This window comes from Petromyzon marinus, chromosome 2, assembly GCF_048934315.1.
Source record: "Petromyzon marinus isolate PM22_M1 ecotype Great Lakes invasive population chromosome 2, UKy_Petmar_22M1.pri1.0, whole genome shotgun sequence".
Classification (NCBI taxonomy): domain Eukaryota; kingdom Metazoa; phylum Chordata; class Hyperoartia; order Petromyzontiformes; family Petromyzontidae; genus Petromyzon; species Petromyzon marinus.
Genome location: NC_133668.1, coordinates 13,124,782 through 13,143,870, shown reverse-complemented (window position 1 = coordinate 13,143,870; position 19,089 = coordinate 13,124,782). Strand labels below are relative to the sequence as shown.

Here is a 19,089-nt window from a genome sequence, read left to right as displayed (position 1 = left end):
ATGGAATCGATATGGTTGAGGAATTGTTCCAGAGCCAGTCGAAAGAACCAAAAATCTACATACTGTACATATTAGTGGGATTTATCGCTCGACATTGTCTTTAAATCGGATTTAGCATCTCACACTTCCAAATTAGTAATTAAACATTGATATTTAGGGTAGAGCGGCAGTGTACGTGATTCGCGCGCCTGTGCTATGAACCCTGGCAACTTACATTCGATTCCCAGGCCATGGTTACTATTAGTGATATTCGCGGGAGTGATATTTTTTTTACATAATACTTTTCAAATGTTCTCTTCGTATTTTTACACGATACATAGAGGAATATGTACGTATTTGCAATCAAGGTGCATGCACATGCCGTCCTTGATGAGCTGCATCTGTTTAAAGCTATTGTATTTTACTCATGTGTTTTAGTCGAGGCGGTTATTCCACAAGTTTAATGAGGCCAACAATGAACAGTTCTGTTTTGTGTGATGAAAAAGAGAATGCCTTGGGATGGCCGCATATGTTTCAGTGTGCGTGTGTGTGTGCTGGCATATTTGTGATTGCACCCATGTGTGTGTGTTGGACAGGCAACTGTTTATCCTGGTATGTAGCTGAAGCCCTCTTTAGCTAATCTCTCTCGGATAAGTGGCTTTGTTGGGGGGAGAAGGGCGATTATGGGGGATGGGGAGTGCGAGAAAGTACTTTGGAGAAGTAGAGCAATGCGCTCGGGGGAGGCTGAGGAGTCCAGCAATGAGTGTGCGCTTGCCGCTGACCCGCCCGCTTTGCCTCCTGCGCATCCGTGCGGCCGTCTCGATGAGAGAACGCACGCGTTTGTACTTCGTCTCGGTGACACTTGACTCACACTCGGAAGGTTATAAGTTCAATACCCAGTCAAATGGTTAACTGGGCCCTTCGTCCAGATTTCAGTGATCTATGTATACTCTTTGGTTCTAGTCGGTAAAGTCACGTAGGTAAAAAATTAAATAACAAAAATCACGACGTTTTGGCCACAACACAAGTGGCCTTCATCAGGTGAAGGGACCGTGCTGTTATGAGGACAGCGTTGGAGTGAAAACAGCCAAGCCCAGGTCGCGTCCTTTAAGCTGTGTGGGAGGAAGCAAAACGCTTTGACAAAGGAATAAAAATTAGCATGATTTACGTAGGAGGTGCATGGGCCATGATGGACCAGGAGTGGGTGGGGACCATGACCATGACTCCACTCACTCCACTCACTCACTCACTCCACTCACTCACTCCACTCACTCACTCTACTCTCCCCCCGCTGCTGGCCCGTCATGGTCCCCACCCGCTCCTGGTCCATAATGGCCCATGCACCTCCTACGTACATCATGCTCATTTTTATGCTAATTCCTTTGTCAAAGCATTTTGCTTCCTCCCACACAGCTTAAAGGACGCGACCTGGGCTTGGCTGTTTTTACTCCAACGCTGTCCTCATGACAGCACGGTCCCTTCACCTGATGAAGGCCACTTGTGTTGTGGCCGAAACGTCGTGATTTTTGTTATTTTATTTTTTACCTACGTGACTTTACCGAATAGAACTGAAGAGTATGGATCCTTGCAGTCACGAAAGCTTCAAATCTTGAATTAATCTATGTATGTTGGACTTCTTTTCGCACCGTATGTAGCCAGCCGTGCTAATCGGAGGTGTGGGGGAAGGACAACAAACTAAACACAAAAAAACATTTTTTAAAGGAATGAGTCTTCAATCCAGATGATTTAAAGGTGCATAGCTCCAGTGGTTACTGAATATCGGAAGGAAGAACGTACCAGGCAGGCCGCAGAAGTGCATCTGGAAGCGCATGTGTTGCGGCGACTGTCTTTGTTCGATGTTCAGTTTGTGAGAAGTCAACAGTGGCCATATTAATCGTAAAATTTTGACTTAAAACTCTATTCATCTTTATCCAACCAGGATAAAACCCTTGAGATTCACGTATTAATTTATGCAAGGGGTCCTGGTACAATGGCAGCAATAAAAATGCATTTGAGGATCTACATAGCATATTCAGAGTATTTGGCTGCTATATATTTCCACATGATAAGCCACTTTGTTCAGCTTTCATTCTCAAAAAGAGCTATATAGCTCAGTAGGCCTTGGTAAAATTAAAAATAGTGTATCTTTTAGTTTATAAATGTGACCACATCTCAAGACACTGTACAGAAAGAGTGGGCAGCTAGCCATAGGCAGAGGAACATAGGAAGGACTCAGCCTTTCTTCTTCCTCTTCTTTTTCCTCCTCTTCTTCCTCCTCTTCTCCCTCTTCTCCCTCCTCTTCTTCCTTCTCTTCTTCTTCCTCCTCCCCACTCCCCCTCCCTTCCTCCCCCCTCCCTTCCTCCCTCTTCATTCCTCCCTTATTCCTCCCTCCTCCCTTATTCCTCCTCCATTCATCCTCCTTCCTCCTCCCTCCTCCTACCTCCTCCCTCATCCCTCCTCCTCTCCCCCCCTCCTCCCCCCTCTTACCCCCTTCTCTCTCTTCCTCCCCCCTCCTCCCTCATCCTCCCCCTCCTCCCTCCTACTCCCTCCTACTCCCTCCTCTTTTCGCATGATGAGTCACAGAGATTAGCAACTGATTTTTGGAAACGGCAACAAATATGATAAATTACGAGGCTCTTTATCCATTCAGTAGCACTGTGTATGAGCTGATAAATGGATTTGGGCCCCGCCCTCCGATAGTCTGGATGGGGCGGTGAGCAGCTGACCACGTGTTCCGTTGTTTGTTCCCCTCTAGAGTCGCACGTTGAACCGTCTTTTATCTGCTTGCGTCGGAGGTGGGCGCATCGGCCGTGCAATGTTCGAATGCGATTCACTGTGGTCCACAGTTTTGCGGGGGAAGCGAGAAGCCAGGAAGGGTATCGCTTGGGTCATTGATGTGGCCATTGTCGGTGCCTCTGTGGATGTGTAGGCTTTGACTTTAACATAGCTATTTCTATGACCAGTCACAAGGTAATCACTCAGTTATTTCAATGCTAAATTCTCCTGTTTGATTTGTACTAGGTGCCTCTGTGAATGTGTAGGCTTTGACTTTAACATAGCCATTTCTGTGACCAGTCACAAGCTAATCACGCAGCTATTGCAATGCTAAATTACCCGAACCAAACATTAAACTAATTTTCAATGGTACAGTATATTTTTTCAAGTAGTGGTATCCCAAACTTTCGCAGCAGCTTAAATTCCCTTTTCACACCATCAATATGTAAACTCCCCCTCCCCCCCTCGCCGGTCTGCACATGTTCACCCCCTCTATACCGTTCATCATGCTAAGTCCGCCAATTAAAAGCAAATTTTTATGCTAATTCCTTTGTCAAGGCGCTCTGTTTCTTCTCACACAGCTTAAAGGTCGCGGTCTGAGCTTGGCTGTGTTCGCTCCAGCGCTGTCCTCCAGACAGTCTCGTCCCTTCACCTGATGAAGACCAGTTGTGTTGTGGCCGAAACTTCGTGAGAATTTAATTGTGTTATTTAATTTTATTAATGTATTATTTTATTCTCATTCTACATGACTTTACCGAAAGAACCAAATAAGATATTCTTGGTTCTTTCGGTATAGTCACGTAGAAGGGAAACAATAAAATAATAAAAATATATTGTTTCCCTTCTACGTGACTTTACCGAAAGAACCAAGAATATGAATCCCTGCAGTCACGAAAGCTTTAAATCAAAATTCTGTTAGTCGTTATGAAAAATATTCATAAATAATGTTATAAATATGTAAATTTAATGGAAAACGTGAATGTAAATTACAATACGATGCTTTAACAAAAACAGTTATCTGAAAGGTAATTTTTCAATGTGTTATGGAAGCAAGTGTGTGGAAGGAAATAAATTGATTTGTTAATCTATTGTAGAGACTCTCTCCCACCAAGGGAATGTGGAATTTACTTCCACCGACTCAGCTCTGCTGTTACATTGCTCATGAAAACAGGAAGGACACTCAGATGATTGTTTTTACTTTTGAGACAAATCTTCTGTGAAGTGGACCCTAAACATGACACATGGTTATTATCATTCACAAGAGTAACGTTTTATTTTGCCAGTGTTTCAGTCCCAATTACAAATTCAACAATTTACCAGAAAATAAAATTGAATAACATCTCTCTCGAGTCTTCACGTCGCGATAGTTTATCTTGCATAACGCGAAACGAGCCCCGCTGCTTTCCACCTGATTAAAACAAACATTAATTTAGCATAACAATCCTAATTGTTTTTACGACGGAGGAAAACAAATCTTTTACTTTGACATTTTTATGATTCTCATAACTGCTCGGATTTTTTTCTGCCTAACATCAATTGCAACAATTAAACAATTAAGGAAGGGACACAATTTCAGAATAATAAGGAAGGCAACGGAAAGGGGGGGGGGATTATTAAAACGGTGACATTTATGGGTAGGAAGCTGCGGATCTCTGGGTTGGCATAGCTAGGGAAGGCATAGCTAAATTTCGATTTAAAGCTTTCGTGACTGCAAGGATTCATCTTCTTTGGTTCTTTCGGTAAAGTCACGTAGAATGAGAATAAAATAATAAATTGATAAAATAAAATAACACAATAATATTCTCACGACGTTTTGGCCACAACACAAGCGGCCTTCATCAGGTGAAGGGACGAGACTGTCTCGTCCTTTCACCTGATGAAGGCCGCTTGTGTTGTTATTACTCAGGCACACGATTATTAGCAGCAACGAGACTGTCTTGTCCCTTCACCTGATGAAGGCCGCTTGTGTTGTGGCCGAGACGTCGTGAGAATATTATTGTGTTATTTTATTTTATCAATTTATTATTTTATTCTCATTCTACGTGACTTTACCGAAAGAACCAAAGAAGAAGGCATAGCTAGGGAAGGCGCAAGGAGGCGGGGGGGCAGCCACAATGCAGCATTGCTCATTCATTACTCAGGCACACGATTATCAGCAGCAACAACTTGCGGAAGATAAGATGAGTTCATGAGCGTAGGAGGGGCACTCCGAATGTAATCCCAGAGACAGTCTCGCTGCTGCACATTCATCATCCCGCACATATTTCAGTTTGGTTTGTTTAATCTGCGCTTTGTCAAAGATTGTGTTTAACAGAAGGGTCCACCAATAGCAATGAAATGTCAGGAGGTGTTAAGCTAAGGGACCCCGGTGCCTTGCTGTGATTGCCACTGCTTGCCGTGCCCCACCACACAGTCAATGCTGAGTGAACATAACTGCATTTATGATCGCTGTGCCCGATTACTGCTGTTTGTACGTGTGTGCGCATGACTGTTTAAGGGTGTATGCGTGTGTCCATTTGTGTGTGCGTTTGGATGCACATGCACGCATGTGTATTTAGTCGTGTGTATGTATGTGTAATGACGACTTGACACAGTTTTCTTGAGATGGCACTTTATTGAAGACACGTTCACTTGACATCATGCGGAGACCCCCACTGCAACAGCCCCGAGTCTCCCGCGCATCTCCCTAATATACCAACCGAGGCCATGCACCCCTTCTCGATCATTCTCGCTGACTCCGGACGCTTGCTCTACCGGCAGAATCTACCGTCCTCTTCCATCACCTGACCACGCTCCCTTCTCGAACATTCCTATAGCCACCAGTCCCTTTGCACTCGCAACTAATACCCCTGATACTCCGACTGATGCTTCTGTTAAATTTTGATTTAAAGCTTTCGTGACTGCAGTAATTCATATTCTTAGTTTTTTCGGTAAAGTCACGTTGAAGAGAAACAACAACATAAATTTATGCAAACCGACACACCTGATGATGACCGTTTGAGTTATGGTCGAAACGTCGTGAGAATTTTTTATTGTTTTATATATATTTTGTTATTTTGTTGTTTCTCTTCAACGTGACTTTACCGAAAAAACTAAGAATATGATGCTTCTGTTGTTGTGGAGTAACTCATGCAGCCAGCTATGGCTCTAGGATTTGGTGGTACATGTTATTTATGTAGTTTATTGTTAAAATTCGGTCACAGTCCCTGTGACCACTGTTACGTTGCAATTATGTCTTTATTTTTTGGTGATTTCGAAAAGTTTTTTGGTTTGGACATGTTTGTTTTGTTGTAGTACGGAGTTAGACTGATGGCCTTAATCTAAATTTTATTGTGGTTGTTGTTGTTTGACTTGCATCCCACTGGGATTTTTTGCACACAGCGTTGGTGTACGGTGCTTTTTTCAGGAATATTTTGCTGTTTTTTCATGGATTTTCTGTTTGCATAGTCACTTTAAGATGTTTTTCTTGTTCGTGTTTTTGGTTTTTTTGTTTGTTGTGGTTGCACCCGATTCAAGAGCCGAATGGCTCACAGGTCTATACAAAAATAAATTGAAAAAAACTGAATAAATAAACTGTCATTACCTCCAGTGGCCACTAGGGCATTCGTACTGTAGGCTGACCTCCCTGTCATTACCTCCCGTGGCCACTAGTCCACTCACACTGCATGCAGGCCCTATTGGCATTACATATGTTTGAATGTATTGGTTTTTGGATGTGTGTGTATGTTTGTATATCTGGGTTATTGGAGCAAGTTCTGTTAGCGAGTACCTATTAAGGCCGAGACGGTGCTCCAAGACTGCGTGTTGTGGGGAGCGCTAGTGTAGTGGTTAGCGCAACTGGGCTACGAACCTGGCATACCAAGTTTGATTCCCGCTCACGGCCAACACCAGTGACAATTATCTGAACCGGTCCTGGGTCTCCCCTCGGTCGACTCAGCCTCAAATGAGTACCTGATGCGGTGTGTAAACATCACCACTTGGGAGACAAAGGCGGCCGCGGCGTCACTGGTTTTGTAGTGTAGTGCTGCTTCTCTTGGGGAATTATATATGTGGGTGTAAGTATGTGTGTGTATCTATGTGTTTGGACATGTGTATATGTGTCACTGGATGTGTGTGTTTGGCCACCCACTTCCTCATGTGTGAACTTGTCTCCGTGTGTTTGTGTCTGCATGCGTGCAGCTGCTGTGTGTGTCAACTTGTCGCCGTGGGTTTGTGTCCGTGTACGAGTAGCTGCCATGTGTGTGGAATTGTCCCTATGTTGTTTGTGCGTGCGTGTGTGCGTGCATTTAGCTGCTGGCTGTGTTCGAGGAGCAAGAACCCCCTCGGGGTGGCGATGGCGCCAGTGGAAGCTCAGCCGGAACCCAGAGCCCTGAAGCCTTCAGCAGTGAGGCCCTCCCCAGTGGCGGCGGTGCCGGCATGGCCTGCAGGGTCTCCGAGCTTGGGGGGTCCTTGTTCCGGGGGTCCGAGCTCGCGGGGGTGTCACGTCGCGGCTCGGACAGCTACGGCTCGAGAGCGCCAGGGACGGCGGCCCCCCCCTCTTGCAGGGTGGCTGAGCGGGGCCCCAGCGATGGGGAGGCGGAGAGGGCTGGCGTGACCGGATTCTGCCTGTACCAGCTCGGCAGTGAGATTGAAGTGACACCCTCAGCTCTCCGCACGAGTGAGCAAGCCGTGGAGACCACCACCCCCTCACTGCCAAACCCCTCCCACACCAAATCTCTCTGAAAATATTCTTCACTTATTTACCAAGTTTACAATTGGTTAGACCAAGTGATTATCATCATCATCATCGTCCATGGTCAATTCACTGCTGTATGAAACTTCGCCAAGCCACTGCCATCTCTCATGGTCATGTCGTGTACGAATCCACCGAGCACCTGCACACCAACTCGATTTCATCAAAATAGTTTGCAAAATCCTGAGGATAGAAGAAAACCAATTATATTTACTTCCAGGAAACATGCAACATATGCATGGGATAAGAAAAAGTATAAATGTTATAACAACTCTTGAACACTCTTTGGTTCTTTCGGTAAAGTCGCGTAGGTAGAAAAAATTATAATAGATCACGACGTTGCGATCGAAACGTCGTCATCTATTATTCTGCATGCTGGATTATGGCAAATAATGTAAATGAAATAAAAAGTATTCCATTGAGGGTAGAAATGAGACAGAACAGACATGCAAATAATACCGGCAAGATGTCAAAAAACTAGATTATTAAAAGGACGATGCATGAGTCGAACTGTGACCTCCGCATTGTGACAATCCCTCAAACTGTGTACCCACTCACTGGACAGAGACTTGCAAGTAATTTGTTTGTCAGGCATGCCCTTGCTTTTTCAGTGATATAAAAATATCTAAATGTTATTTTTTACTCGGCCGGTAGTGTATTGTATACGATTGTAGAGGTGTAAACTCACACAGAGACGAAATTCTCTGTAAGGGCTATTGCCAGTTTATTAACTACTGCACTCACGTACAGGATCACACCAGAGCTAGGTACTTCTACTACACTTGGTCCTTCTCGTGGACCGTCCCGGTACTCGCTTAACTCCTTGGGCTATCCTGATCTAAGCTCCCCACTAATCCCACTCTTTCCTCGGACGAAGGTCTCGGTGCCGAGCGGCGTGTCTTACGTTCCCTCGTGTCCTCCGTTCCCTCGGCTCCCCACAATGACCCCGCCCCTCACCCCGGGGTCCCCCCTAAGTACCTTGCCCCTCTGGATACATGACGTCAAGCTATGACGTCATCCCACTCTTTCCTGCCGATTGCCCTCACTTACTCCCACTACTCCTCCACACGATTACTAAAGCAGAAGTATTTCAAACACTCCGAAAATAATAGTAATAATTACAGCAGTTTTTAAAAAATGTTATTGAATCAGTCTCAGCACTTCTGATTTATCTTGTGTAATGGATGGGAACCAAGATGTTTACTTTCACCACGAGATGCCAGACAAACGCTAGCTTGACTTTTTATGTTCCATATTTATCCTATTAAATACCAGTTGTTTATGATGCTCGGTTGGCAGTGGTGCACAAGCACAACCAACATAAAAACTCAACACATTCATCAAGAACACTGCTTTAAAAATATATCATTATTATGAAGGGCCATTGGCCAAAACATCGCCTATTTTATATATTTAGGGCAGTGTTATTCACATCTATGTTGATTTGTTCTATTAAAAATTATCAGAGTACATCAGTTGAAGGTCACTACATACATTTGATAATCAAGTACAATACTGTTTTATTGCCAGAACTCTTAATATTGCATCCTGATGAAGGAGACAAACAACATCTTTGTAACTTTCAATCCACTGTCAATTTATTTATATTGTTTCTTTTCGCTATTTAAGAAAAAGGAAATCGTATTAACTGTGTATATCTGATTACTTTGGTGCTGCGTTCATATCTGTATGTGTCTGTACTTGCCCATGTGTGCAAGCCTGTGCGCATGCATGTCTACGCGTGCATGAAAAAGCGTGCGTGCATAGATTCACGCTGCATCCGTGCGCGCATGTGTCTGTGCGCGCGTGTGTCTGTGCGCGCGTGTGTCTGTGCGCGCGTGTGTCTGTGCGCGCGTGCGTCTGTGCACGCGTGCAGACACACCCCTGCATGTGCGGCGGAGCAGTGACCCGGCCCAGCTGGGACCATCCTCGGGGGTCTGCATGGGGGCCCTGAGCCACCTGCTCCCCCGGCACGGTTCCTCCCGCGATGGCTGCGGCGGCCCCCCCAAGGGTCGGGGACGCTGGGGAGCCAAGGCCGACACCCTGCCCCGGCCGCGCCATGGCAGCCCACAACAGGGCACCCTGCCCTCGGCCGCTACCATCCCCCGCGCCAAGGTTTGCCACACGTGCCAAGGCATGTCAGGGTATGCCAGGGTGCGCTGGAGCATGATGGGATTGGGCCAGCATCTGCACCTCCCGCCGCTTCCCCCCCCTCCCTAAGTTCATCAACCTACGATAACCGTAAGACTGCTTTGGGCACGTGCTCTTTGAGTTGTACGCCTTTTGGCGTCTTCTGGTCCAACACCAATGGAGACTAGGCTCTAAGAAAAGCTGTCTTGGGTGTGGACCAATTAAATTCAAGGACAGTGCATATTATCAGAGTTGTCTTTTTTGTTTGCATTTTGACTGCTTGTGTTGTGGTTATTGCAAACATGATGCCTTGAATAAAGGTGTCAGTTTTTGTGCCAGTTAAAAGGGTAAAACCTATTCCTATAACGTGCTCTTAAGTTATAATTATTAATGTAATTTACTCCCCCTTTGAAGGTTTCCTATGCCATGTCGGTTATGGGTGCTGTTTAACCAGACTCGCTGATTAACGTGCCCTAGACTGTGTGCCCCAAAACTGGTTCACCACATCACTCGCCGCTGATGCTAACCATGACTGTGAATCAAACACAGGATGCCAGGTTCATAGTGCAGTAAACAAACCGCTACACCAGCACCTCGTCATGCCAGCACAGCGTGCCATAATGTGGTGTGGCCAAAACCTTTGTCTCGCCAGAGCTGATGTTGATACACTTATCAGGTAGTAATTTAAGCCTGAGTCAACCTAGGAGTAGACCAAGGAACAAAATGAGATAATACTTGATCGTGAAGTTAACCACAGCCTGGTATTGAACTGAGGTGGCCTTGTCACCTGACGCAGTTTGAAAACTCACGGTGCCACCATTCTCCACTGACAGCCCTTGCCCCAGCATTCGTAATGGCTTTACTTCTGTACAAATCCCACAAACACATTGCACCCCTGCACATATGCAATCAATTTACAAACATGCCCACACATGTCCACACATGCCTATGTATTTGCACGCACGTACACACATGCAAACCATGCATGCACACTCACATGCATGCACACACTCGCATTCTCACGCACCCACACACGCTCATATCTCCACACAAATATGCACGCAAACACATCACCGCACACACACTCACATGCCCACACACTCGTATGCACACATGCATTTACAGAGGCGCATGTGCAGATTAGAACTGCATTAAGATTCAGCACTCCACCTGCTTCAGTTAGGCACCATTATTACATTTCTTATTAAACTAATTCATGATGATAGTTATTGAATAATTTTGTTGTTTTTTTAAAAAGGGAGTTTCAAAGGAAACTATTATTATCATCACAATACTCTGTTTTGTTTAAATACATTTTTCAAATACGAGGAGTGGCTGCAATTATTGCCAGCCTCCTCCTTTCTATCCCCTCACTCCCTCTCGTCCCCACTATCCCCTGTCCAACCCCCCCCCCCCTCCCAAAAGGCGGAGGTGGCGAGGAGATTGGGGGGCGGGGACGGGTGTGGGCCGATGGCACGGCACGCCGGGGGAGGAGCGTTCCAGCGCGTAGCCGCTCGCTCATCCCTCAGTGCCGCTCACCCCATGGTCGACCGCTGGCTGGAGCGGCAGGATCAGGTTCGCCCATCCCTTTAACGCAGGGGGGGTGGTGAAAACCGTCTCCTTACTTGGGACCGAATTAGACTTTCTTTAAAAAAAAATATATTTTTTTTTACCAGGTAAGGCCCACTGAGCTCCAGAACTCATTTTCAGAAGCGACCTGGCCACAAATTAGAGCTCAACGAAATAGCTTGGTCACGTGGACATTTATAGCAGCCAAATACTCTTAAGCACATGTACATTTTAAATGTGGAGGGGAAAATTTGGAAGACCCAGAGAAAAATCCACTTGACCACGGGGAGAACGCGCAAACTCCAAATATTCAGGCGGCGGGATCGGTATTGAACCCATGGTATCCTGCATACAAGGCGAGGAGGTTAACATCTCACCACTTTTGGCGGGCCGCACACGAGCACACGCCTTGACGTTATCCATTATTAACGTGACGGATAACGCGCACGCCGACCGAGTGTAACTATGCCCTTGTATTAACGGAAGTAACTGAGCGTGGCATTACAATGAGAAATACCGTGTTGTCAGGTGGAATATTTTGCCCTCTTGTGCCCGATTAGTGGGGCTAAGATGCTTCTTGCAGTTACGGGATAGACATATTCATATTCTTGGTTCTTTCGGTAAAGTCACGTAGAAGGGAAACAATAATATTTTTTATTATTTGCATGTTTCCCTTCTACGTGACGTTACCGAAAGAACCAAGAATATGAATCCTTGCAGTCACGAAAGCTTTAAATGGGGATAGACATAATTATATTTGTGGACCGTTGTGAAGCAATAGGCATCAGTTGTCTGTGGGCTGTATGAAAGGAAGTCGTGGGCTGGATATGGCCTGTGTGGGCCATGGGTTGCCCACTCAAATATCCCGGTGATGTGATAGTTCCCCGGTGTGGTTACTGGACATGTCACGATAAATGTAATTCGTCGATTAAAAATTACTTCGTATAAATGCATTGAATTGTGCCTGAGAATAATTTGTTTTTGATGTGTGTTTATTGTGATCCTCCAATCCAGTTTCCAAATTATATCTTACAATATTGCTGCGAATAGCACTGCCAAGAGCATGTCTGCTTGTCTAACTCCCCTTATACCGTGATTATATGTGATTTCTCATTGGCCCCTGTAAACTGGATTAATTGAAGTGTGCAGAGGGCAAACAGTTATATGCCTTGAGCGAATCGCATTTTTAAATAACTCACCAGCTGAAGTTTAAAAGTTTATTTTTAGAATGCTCTTTCCCACATCTCCCTTGAAAAACGACTCTCACCCGATTACCGAAAGAACCAAGAATATGACTCTTACCCGATTAAGTAAGCGACACTGATCTGAAATGCCCTGTCTTATGAACCCCATCCTGCTTTTGTCAACACAAGGATGATGGAGAATGTGAGGAGAGGAGCGATGATCGCATGGATCCAGTGGGGCACGCAGACTACTCGCAAAAGCACACGCACAACACCGGCACATGCAGGTGAGTGTGGCATCATGGCCACAAACCCACGGGCACATGAGCCAAACAACAAAGATCCCCCGTATAAATTTCGATTTAAAGCTTTCATGACTGTAGGGATTCATATTCTTGGTTCTTTAGGTAAAGTCACGTAGAAGGGAAATAGTAAAATAATAAAACAATAAAATTCTCACGACGTTTCGATTGCAACACAAGCAATCATCATCAGGTGTGAACATTTTCTTGCTGTGCTTTATGCATTGCACCAGGTACTCATTTGAGGTTGAGTCGCCATAGGGGAGTCCCAGGACCAGTTCAGATAATTGTCACTGGTCCTGGCCATGGGAAGGAATCAAACTTCGGTCACCGGGTTCATAGCGAAGTGCTCTAACTGTGACACCAATATACACACACAGGGGTGAATATTCTGTGTAAGTCATTCTGGCCACTGTGGGTTGTGTCATTATCACACGTACCTGTGTTTTTTTCCCCATCGCCCCTCGTTCCTTTCACCCTCCTTTTTGCATTTGGCCCATCACAGTGACATGGTTCAGCTGGTGGAGATCCCCAACGACGGGGGTCCCCTGGGGATACACCTGGTGCCCTTCCTGTCATCCTCCAGCAGGTAACGGGGGTTGGTGGACAGCCATGGAGGCAAGAGGCTGCGGGGTGGTGTGGGGGATTCCTGGATCATTGTCCATGTGGGGCAGTGGTTTTGTTTTTGTCTTTTTTCAAAATTTTGTACAAATTATGCCATCAGCACCATTGTCTTATTAGACGATGCACTCGTAGCTCTTAGAGTAGTGCGTTATCCTCTACACTATGGGTCACAGCATATTCCATATGCTCTGCTACAGAGAAATATTCATCGTGTCACTGTTAAACTTAGATTTTCCTTCATTCTCAGAGCTGAATCTTTAGCCAAATTAAGTGAAAAACCCCCAACTTTAATATAAGTTTTTTTGTACAGTCATAAGAAACTAGGCTGAGACCATTAACTTACTACATTTGAGAACCAATTCTAACCATCGGCAGCTGCAACCCAGATATGAATCCAAAATCTCAGGAGTGCTGGCTCAGTATTCTGATCTCAAGAGCCTCCTCAATTGATAATGAATGTAGTCCAGCAGCACCTTTCTCCTCTGCTGAGAGGTATTACTCTGCCTATATCAGACCACCGCTGACATTAGTGATTAGTTGACTACTGCATCGGCCCTGGGTCAACTCAGCCATAAATGAGCACCTTGTGCGTTTTCATCTTCTTGGTTCTTTCGGTAAAGTCACGTAGGATGGAAATAAAATAATAAAAATAAAACATAATAAAATAAAATTCTCACGACGCACCTGGTGCTTTCTCCAAACATCAGCAATGGGAAGACATAGGCGGCAGGGGGTCATGCTGGTCACACCCCCATCCAGTTCTCCGTGCAGGCTTAAATATATTCTCACTAACCAGCACTGGCCCCATCAGTGTATGTAGGCTCAATGAGGATCTTTGTCTTTGTGTACACATGTGTACATCCATGTGGATCCATGTGTGTGTGCGCGTACGTGCGTGTGTGTTTTTGTGCATACATATCTGCTCCAGGAGCCTGGGGCTGTGCGTGCGTCACTTGGAGGAGGAGAGCCGCGCATGGCGCGATGGCCTCCTCTCCACGAACGATGCCATCATCGCTATCAACTCGCGCCAGCTGCTAGACATCGGCTTTGAGCTGTAAGTTACATGCACACATTCACGCACCCTCACTCCGAGAATTAATTAATCCACTCACCCCCACATTACCTACGTGTTCATCGCATCTCCACATAAGCCGTTTTTTCCCCCTCCAATCGTAATCACATGTTCACATTAGTCATGAACCCATTTTAGTCATTCGTTACATCTCCATATCAGCAGTTGATTCATTCATCATCACATTTCCGCATCAGCCAAAGGTAGATTCATCCTTATATCTTTAGATCAGCCATTGACACAATCATTCAGTCAACACATCTTCATATCAGTCAATCAACTCATTAATTAATGTATTAATCCACCACATTTCCACATCATCCACCCATTTATCCCTCTGCATATCTGGCTTAATAGTAGGCCAGTAACTATTCCTCCCCTCACTCGATTCAATGAGTGATCACGATTTCGGGTTTCATTTGGATGTTATGCCACCGCTTCCACCTGCAACCCTGCCAAAAGAAGTAGAACACATCGCCCGCCACCAAATAATTTTGAGTGATGAAGTGCAGAGATTCATTTCAAGATTATTTTAACATGTGGTGAATGTAGCACCTCTAGTGGCCGTAGGAGTCACGTGCAGCAATTATATACATTATACAACTGCAATATAAACTGTTCTTGCACGTACAATTTTACGCAGTTGTCGTTGAGCATAACAATCGCGTTGAATCAATAACTTGATGCATCATTACATGCCGAATAAACATCGTTCACTCCAAACAAAACCAGTCGAATTGTCCACCTCCACATACATCAATTTGCACGTCAATCCTCTCTGCAGCCCCTTACCATGACCTCGCGCGTGACACTCTGCACCACCGTTGCATTGGCAGGGCGCAGCAGCTGTTCCGGCATGCCATGCAGTGCTCGGTCATCCGGCTATGGGTCGTCCCAGCCGCTCAGCGTGAGGCCTACGAGCGTGACCTCTCCTCGCCGGCCTCCCCGGCCTCCCCGGCCTCTCCATCGTCCCGTGCCGCCTTCCTCCGGCCGCGGCCCTTTCCCTGGGGGGAAGTGTCTCCATGCGGCGCCGCTGGCGACGTTCGTGTGCTCGGCTGGGAGGCGCACGGCAGCTGGGACGCGCGCGGGGCCACGTGGGAGTCGCACGGCGAGTGGGACGCTCGCGCCGACTGGGGGCCGCCGCCGCCACCCCCCATTTCGGCGGCCACAGCAGTGGCATGCGCGGGGCTCAATGGTGGTGGTGGCGATGTTTGCGGCTCTTGGCATCGCCCGGACGATGGGGCCACCACCAGCGCCGTGGGGGCTTGCGCTCAGTGCGTCGTGTCCACGGCGCTCGGTCCCAACGGGCTCCTCCAGGACTGCCTCCTCTACCGGCCCCATGTACCTGCAGTGGCGGCGGCATTGACAGATGCCGCGCAAGACGCTCGCTGGGCGTGCTGTGGCGGCGGCGGCGGCAGTGGCCCGCAGCCGGGCACGCCGGCCCGCACGCTGCCTCTTTGCCAGCAAGTGCACCGAGCGCCCTGCTCTCAGAGTCTCCCCACGTTCCCGTGCACGGTGGCGGCTATTGCCGCTCCCTTGGCCAACGTGCAGGCGGAGCGGGCGTCCTCGCCGGTCGTGCCGCGCAGGCACTCAGGCCGGCGGTTCAGAGTGCAGCTCCAGAAAGGTGACGTTTCCGTGGGGTTTGTTTACAGGCATCGGGGTTTGTTATCAATGTGAGAATTGAGTTAGGGTTCTTAGAACAACTTGATGACCCATGTGACGAGGATTTCTCTGCCGAGGGGCATATGGGAAAGTGCTTCCCTGAGTGTGCAGATATGTGGAGAGTTTGAACTTGATTGCATCAATAAGTGCAATTTGAAAAAAAAACCCTGGAAAATGGACGAAAGCTATTGCATTGAAGAAATATAATTGGAAAAAGTAAAATTTTTTGTATTTAGTAACAAAGAATTACAATGAAGAAACAATAATAATGAGGTTAATCATATCTCCCTATTCCACTCCGCTCAGGGCCAGAGGGACTGGGCTTCAGCCTGACGTCGCGGGACACGCCAGTCAGCGGGCTCGGCCATGTTTACATAAAGCACATCCTGCCACGGGGGGCGGCCATCGCCGACGGTCGCCTCCACGCGGGAGATCGCCTCATCATGGTGAGGGGGCGGCACTCGAAAAGGTTGAGGTCAATGGTCGTGCGTCAATGGTTGGAATCGGTGGGCATCCTGGTGAGGGGGCAGTAGTCAGAAGGTCGTGGTCACTGGTGATGGGTCAGAGGTCAGCCCGTGGCTATTGCGGTGATAATAATGAAGGGTGAGCAGTCAGGAACCTGTGGTCATTGGTCATGAGTCAAGGGTCAGAACCAGTGAGCAGTACTACTGTAGAAATATTTTTCTTTTGACCGTCGTATTAATTTTTAAATAGCCGTTTTTTTACATCAAGTAATTTTTGTTCTGTTTATGTCACAGAAAGGTATTTTGTTGCTGCTGAAAATTTAAGGCATTGGTGAATAGAGGACATTTAAATTGGGAGAGGCAGGCATACATAATGGCAGAACTTGTGATTTATTGTGCAGTCTCTCAGCAAGAATGAACATTGTGTTTAGCAGATTTAGGACCTTTTTTTCTGTGGCGTGTGTGCTATATGGACAAACTGTTGCCCTGTTACTTCCCCCTGCTAGCCCGTGCATTACAACATTCTTAAATAATTCCCGTACAGTAATGAAATAATGCATTTAAATTTGATCATCCATGGCCAAAAAAGGTACATCTTGATAGTTTGATAATTATATAAGATATGCAGAGATGTAGTAATAATTTTGATTTAAAGCTTTCGTGACTGCAGGGATTCATATTCTTGGTTCTTTCGGTAAAGTCACGTAGAAGGGAAACAATAAAATATTAAAAATATAAAACAATAAAATTCTCACGACGTTTCGACTGCAACACAAGCAATCATCATTAGGTGTGTAAACCACAACACACCTGATGATGATTGTGAAAACCACAACACACCTGATGATGATTGCTTGTGTTGCAGTCGAAACGTCGTGAGAATGTTATTGTTTTATATTTTTATTATTTTATTGTTTCCCTTCTACGTGACTTTACCGAAAGAACCAAGAATATGTAGTAATAATGTCACAAGGCAGGAGAGGATAGGGGTGGTCACTGGAGCGCAGCAAGTTTTGGGAGAGAGATGGAGGAAGCAGGGGTGGGATGTGATGGATTTAAGGGTTGGAAAGAGGAGAGGCAGGAGAGCCAAAGTGAGAGAATTAAAAAGATCTTAATGGAAAAATGGGCAAAATGTCAAGCAATTTGTATGATTTATTAAAGCAAGAAAAAATAATTTCACATGTGAGGCGTACAGAGGCAAATAGGTTGATAATATATCTCTCATCTCTGTAGACATACATATGGAAGCATTAGATTACAAAGAGAGGGTTAAGTTTATATTAAAATAACCAAAATAAAAGATTAAACTTGTGCCTTTAATAATGCACACATTGCCGTTGAGAATCGAGGAACTTGACGGAGCATGCAATCGCTTGTTAGGAACAGGATCACTTTTACGCACTCTTTAGTTTCAAAGCACACGCTTATTTTTCTAATGTCGGAATGCTTTAGCTTGTGTCTGTCCCTCTGCGAACTGGCAACAAATGGAACTGCAAATACAGATTGTTCTGGTTTTCCCGGCGCTTTGGCGATGAGGAAGGGGTGGCTATGGGTCATCTGGTTGTACTTGGACACGTGCAGAGCAGTCTTCTTTCATTTTTTTTTTACATTCTGAAATAACCCAAATGTGGCAGGTGTACAATGGGAAGAATGGCATGTGTGTGTGTGCGTGAGGAACGTTAGGAGCAGTAGTGCAGCGGTTAGCGTGCTGCGTTATGAACCTGGCAACCCGAGTTCGATTCCCCCTCACGGCCAAACCCAGTGATGATAATTTGAACCAGTCTTGGGCTTCCCCTAGGTCGCCACTGGGGAGACAAAGGCGGCTGGACACGGTGGTGGCCACCCACCCCTTCATGTGCCGTGCTGGCCTTCATAGGCACTTGCTAACAGCACTTGCCCCCTGGCAGCCTTTGTTGTGTGCTTGTATTGTGTCCGTATAAATGCGTTTGCAAGATCCGATCAGCGGACGCCTCGTTACCCATGCTGTGCTGACCCAGCACTTTTCAAAGTTTGCCTCATGGAAATGTGGGACATGTGCTTGCGTGTGCACTTCCTCCATGCGTGCGTGCGTGCGCGCGCGCGCAGGTGAACGGGGTGGACGTGAGCAGCATGTCCCAGGATCAGGTGGTGAGCATCCTGCGTGGCGTTCACCCGGGCTCCTCCGTCGACCTGCTCGTGTCCCGCCACGATGCCCTGCTGACCCCGCCAGCGCAGGTGCCTCCACACGCTCCCTCAAACTCCCGTCGTCGCGAGTTTGAGGGAGCCAGCGCAGGTGCCTCCACACGCTCCCTCAAACTCCCGTCGTCGCGAGTTTGAGGCAGCGTGTGCAGGTGCCTCCACACGCTCCCTCAAACTCCCGTCGTCGCGAGTTTGAGGGAGCCAGCGCAGGTGCCTCCACACGCTTGCAGTCTGCTGGTGTTGTCGTCTCTGTTATCTGCATGCAGAGGTGTTTGCGCTCGGCTTTTGTAAAATAGGCTACCGCCTGTCTCCATTGTCTGGTTAGTGTATGATTAAAAGGTAAAGGTGCAGGCCTGCAGTTGTTTGCTTACTCCGCTGCTGATAGTGAGACCTCCACTTAAAGGCAGCTCTACAGAGC

General features: G+C 46.6%; 1 protein-coding gene across 8 annotated transcripts in view; it reads left to right on the top strand.

Moving 5' to 3' along the window:
* Positions 1-19,089, top strand: part of LOC116947012 (partitioning defective 3 homolog) — a 221,214-nt gene that overhangs the window by 95,047 nt on the left and 107,078 nt on the right. For all 8 annotated transcript variants that reach the window (XR_012945462.1, XM_076070123.1, XM_076070112.1 and 5 more), the window contains exons 3-11: positions 7,045-7,411; positions 9,363-9,601; positions 11,042-11,191; positions 12,559-12,656; positions 13,177-13,260; positions 14,224-14,349; positions 15,204-15,991; positions 16,336-16,475; positions 18,579-18,707. Coding sequence is in view for 7 of the 8 variants with exons in the window: in XM_076070123.1 (XP_075926238.1) it covers positions 7,045-7,411; positions 9,363-9,601; positions 11,042-11,191; positions 12,559-12,656; positions 13,177-13,260; positions 14,224-14,349; positions 15,204-15,991; positions 16,336-16,475; positions 18,579-18,707 (2,121 nt within the window). In the remaining variant the exon portion in view is untranslated. The remainder of the gene's footprint in view (positions 1-7,044; positions 7,412-9,362; positions 9,602-11,041; positions 11,192-12,558; positions 12,657-13,176; positions 13,261-14,223; positions 14,350-15,203; positions 15,992-16,335; positions 16,476-18,578; positions 18,708-19,089) is intronic.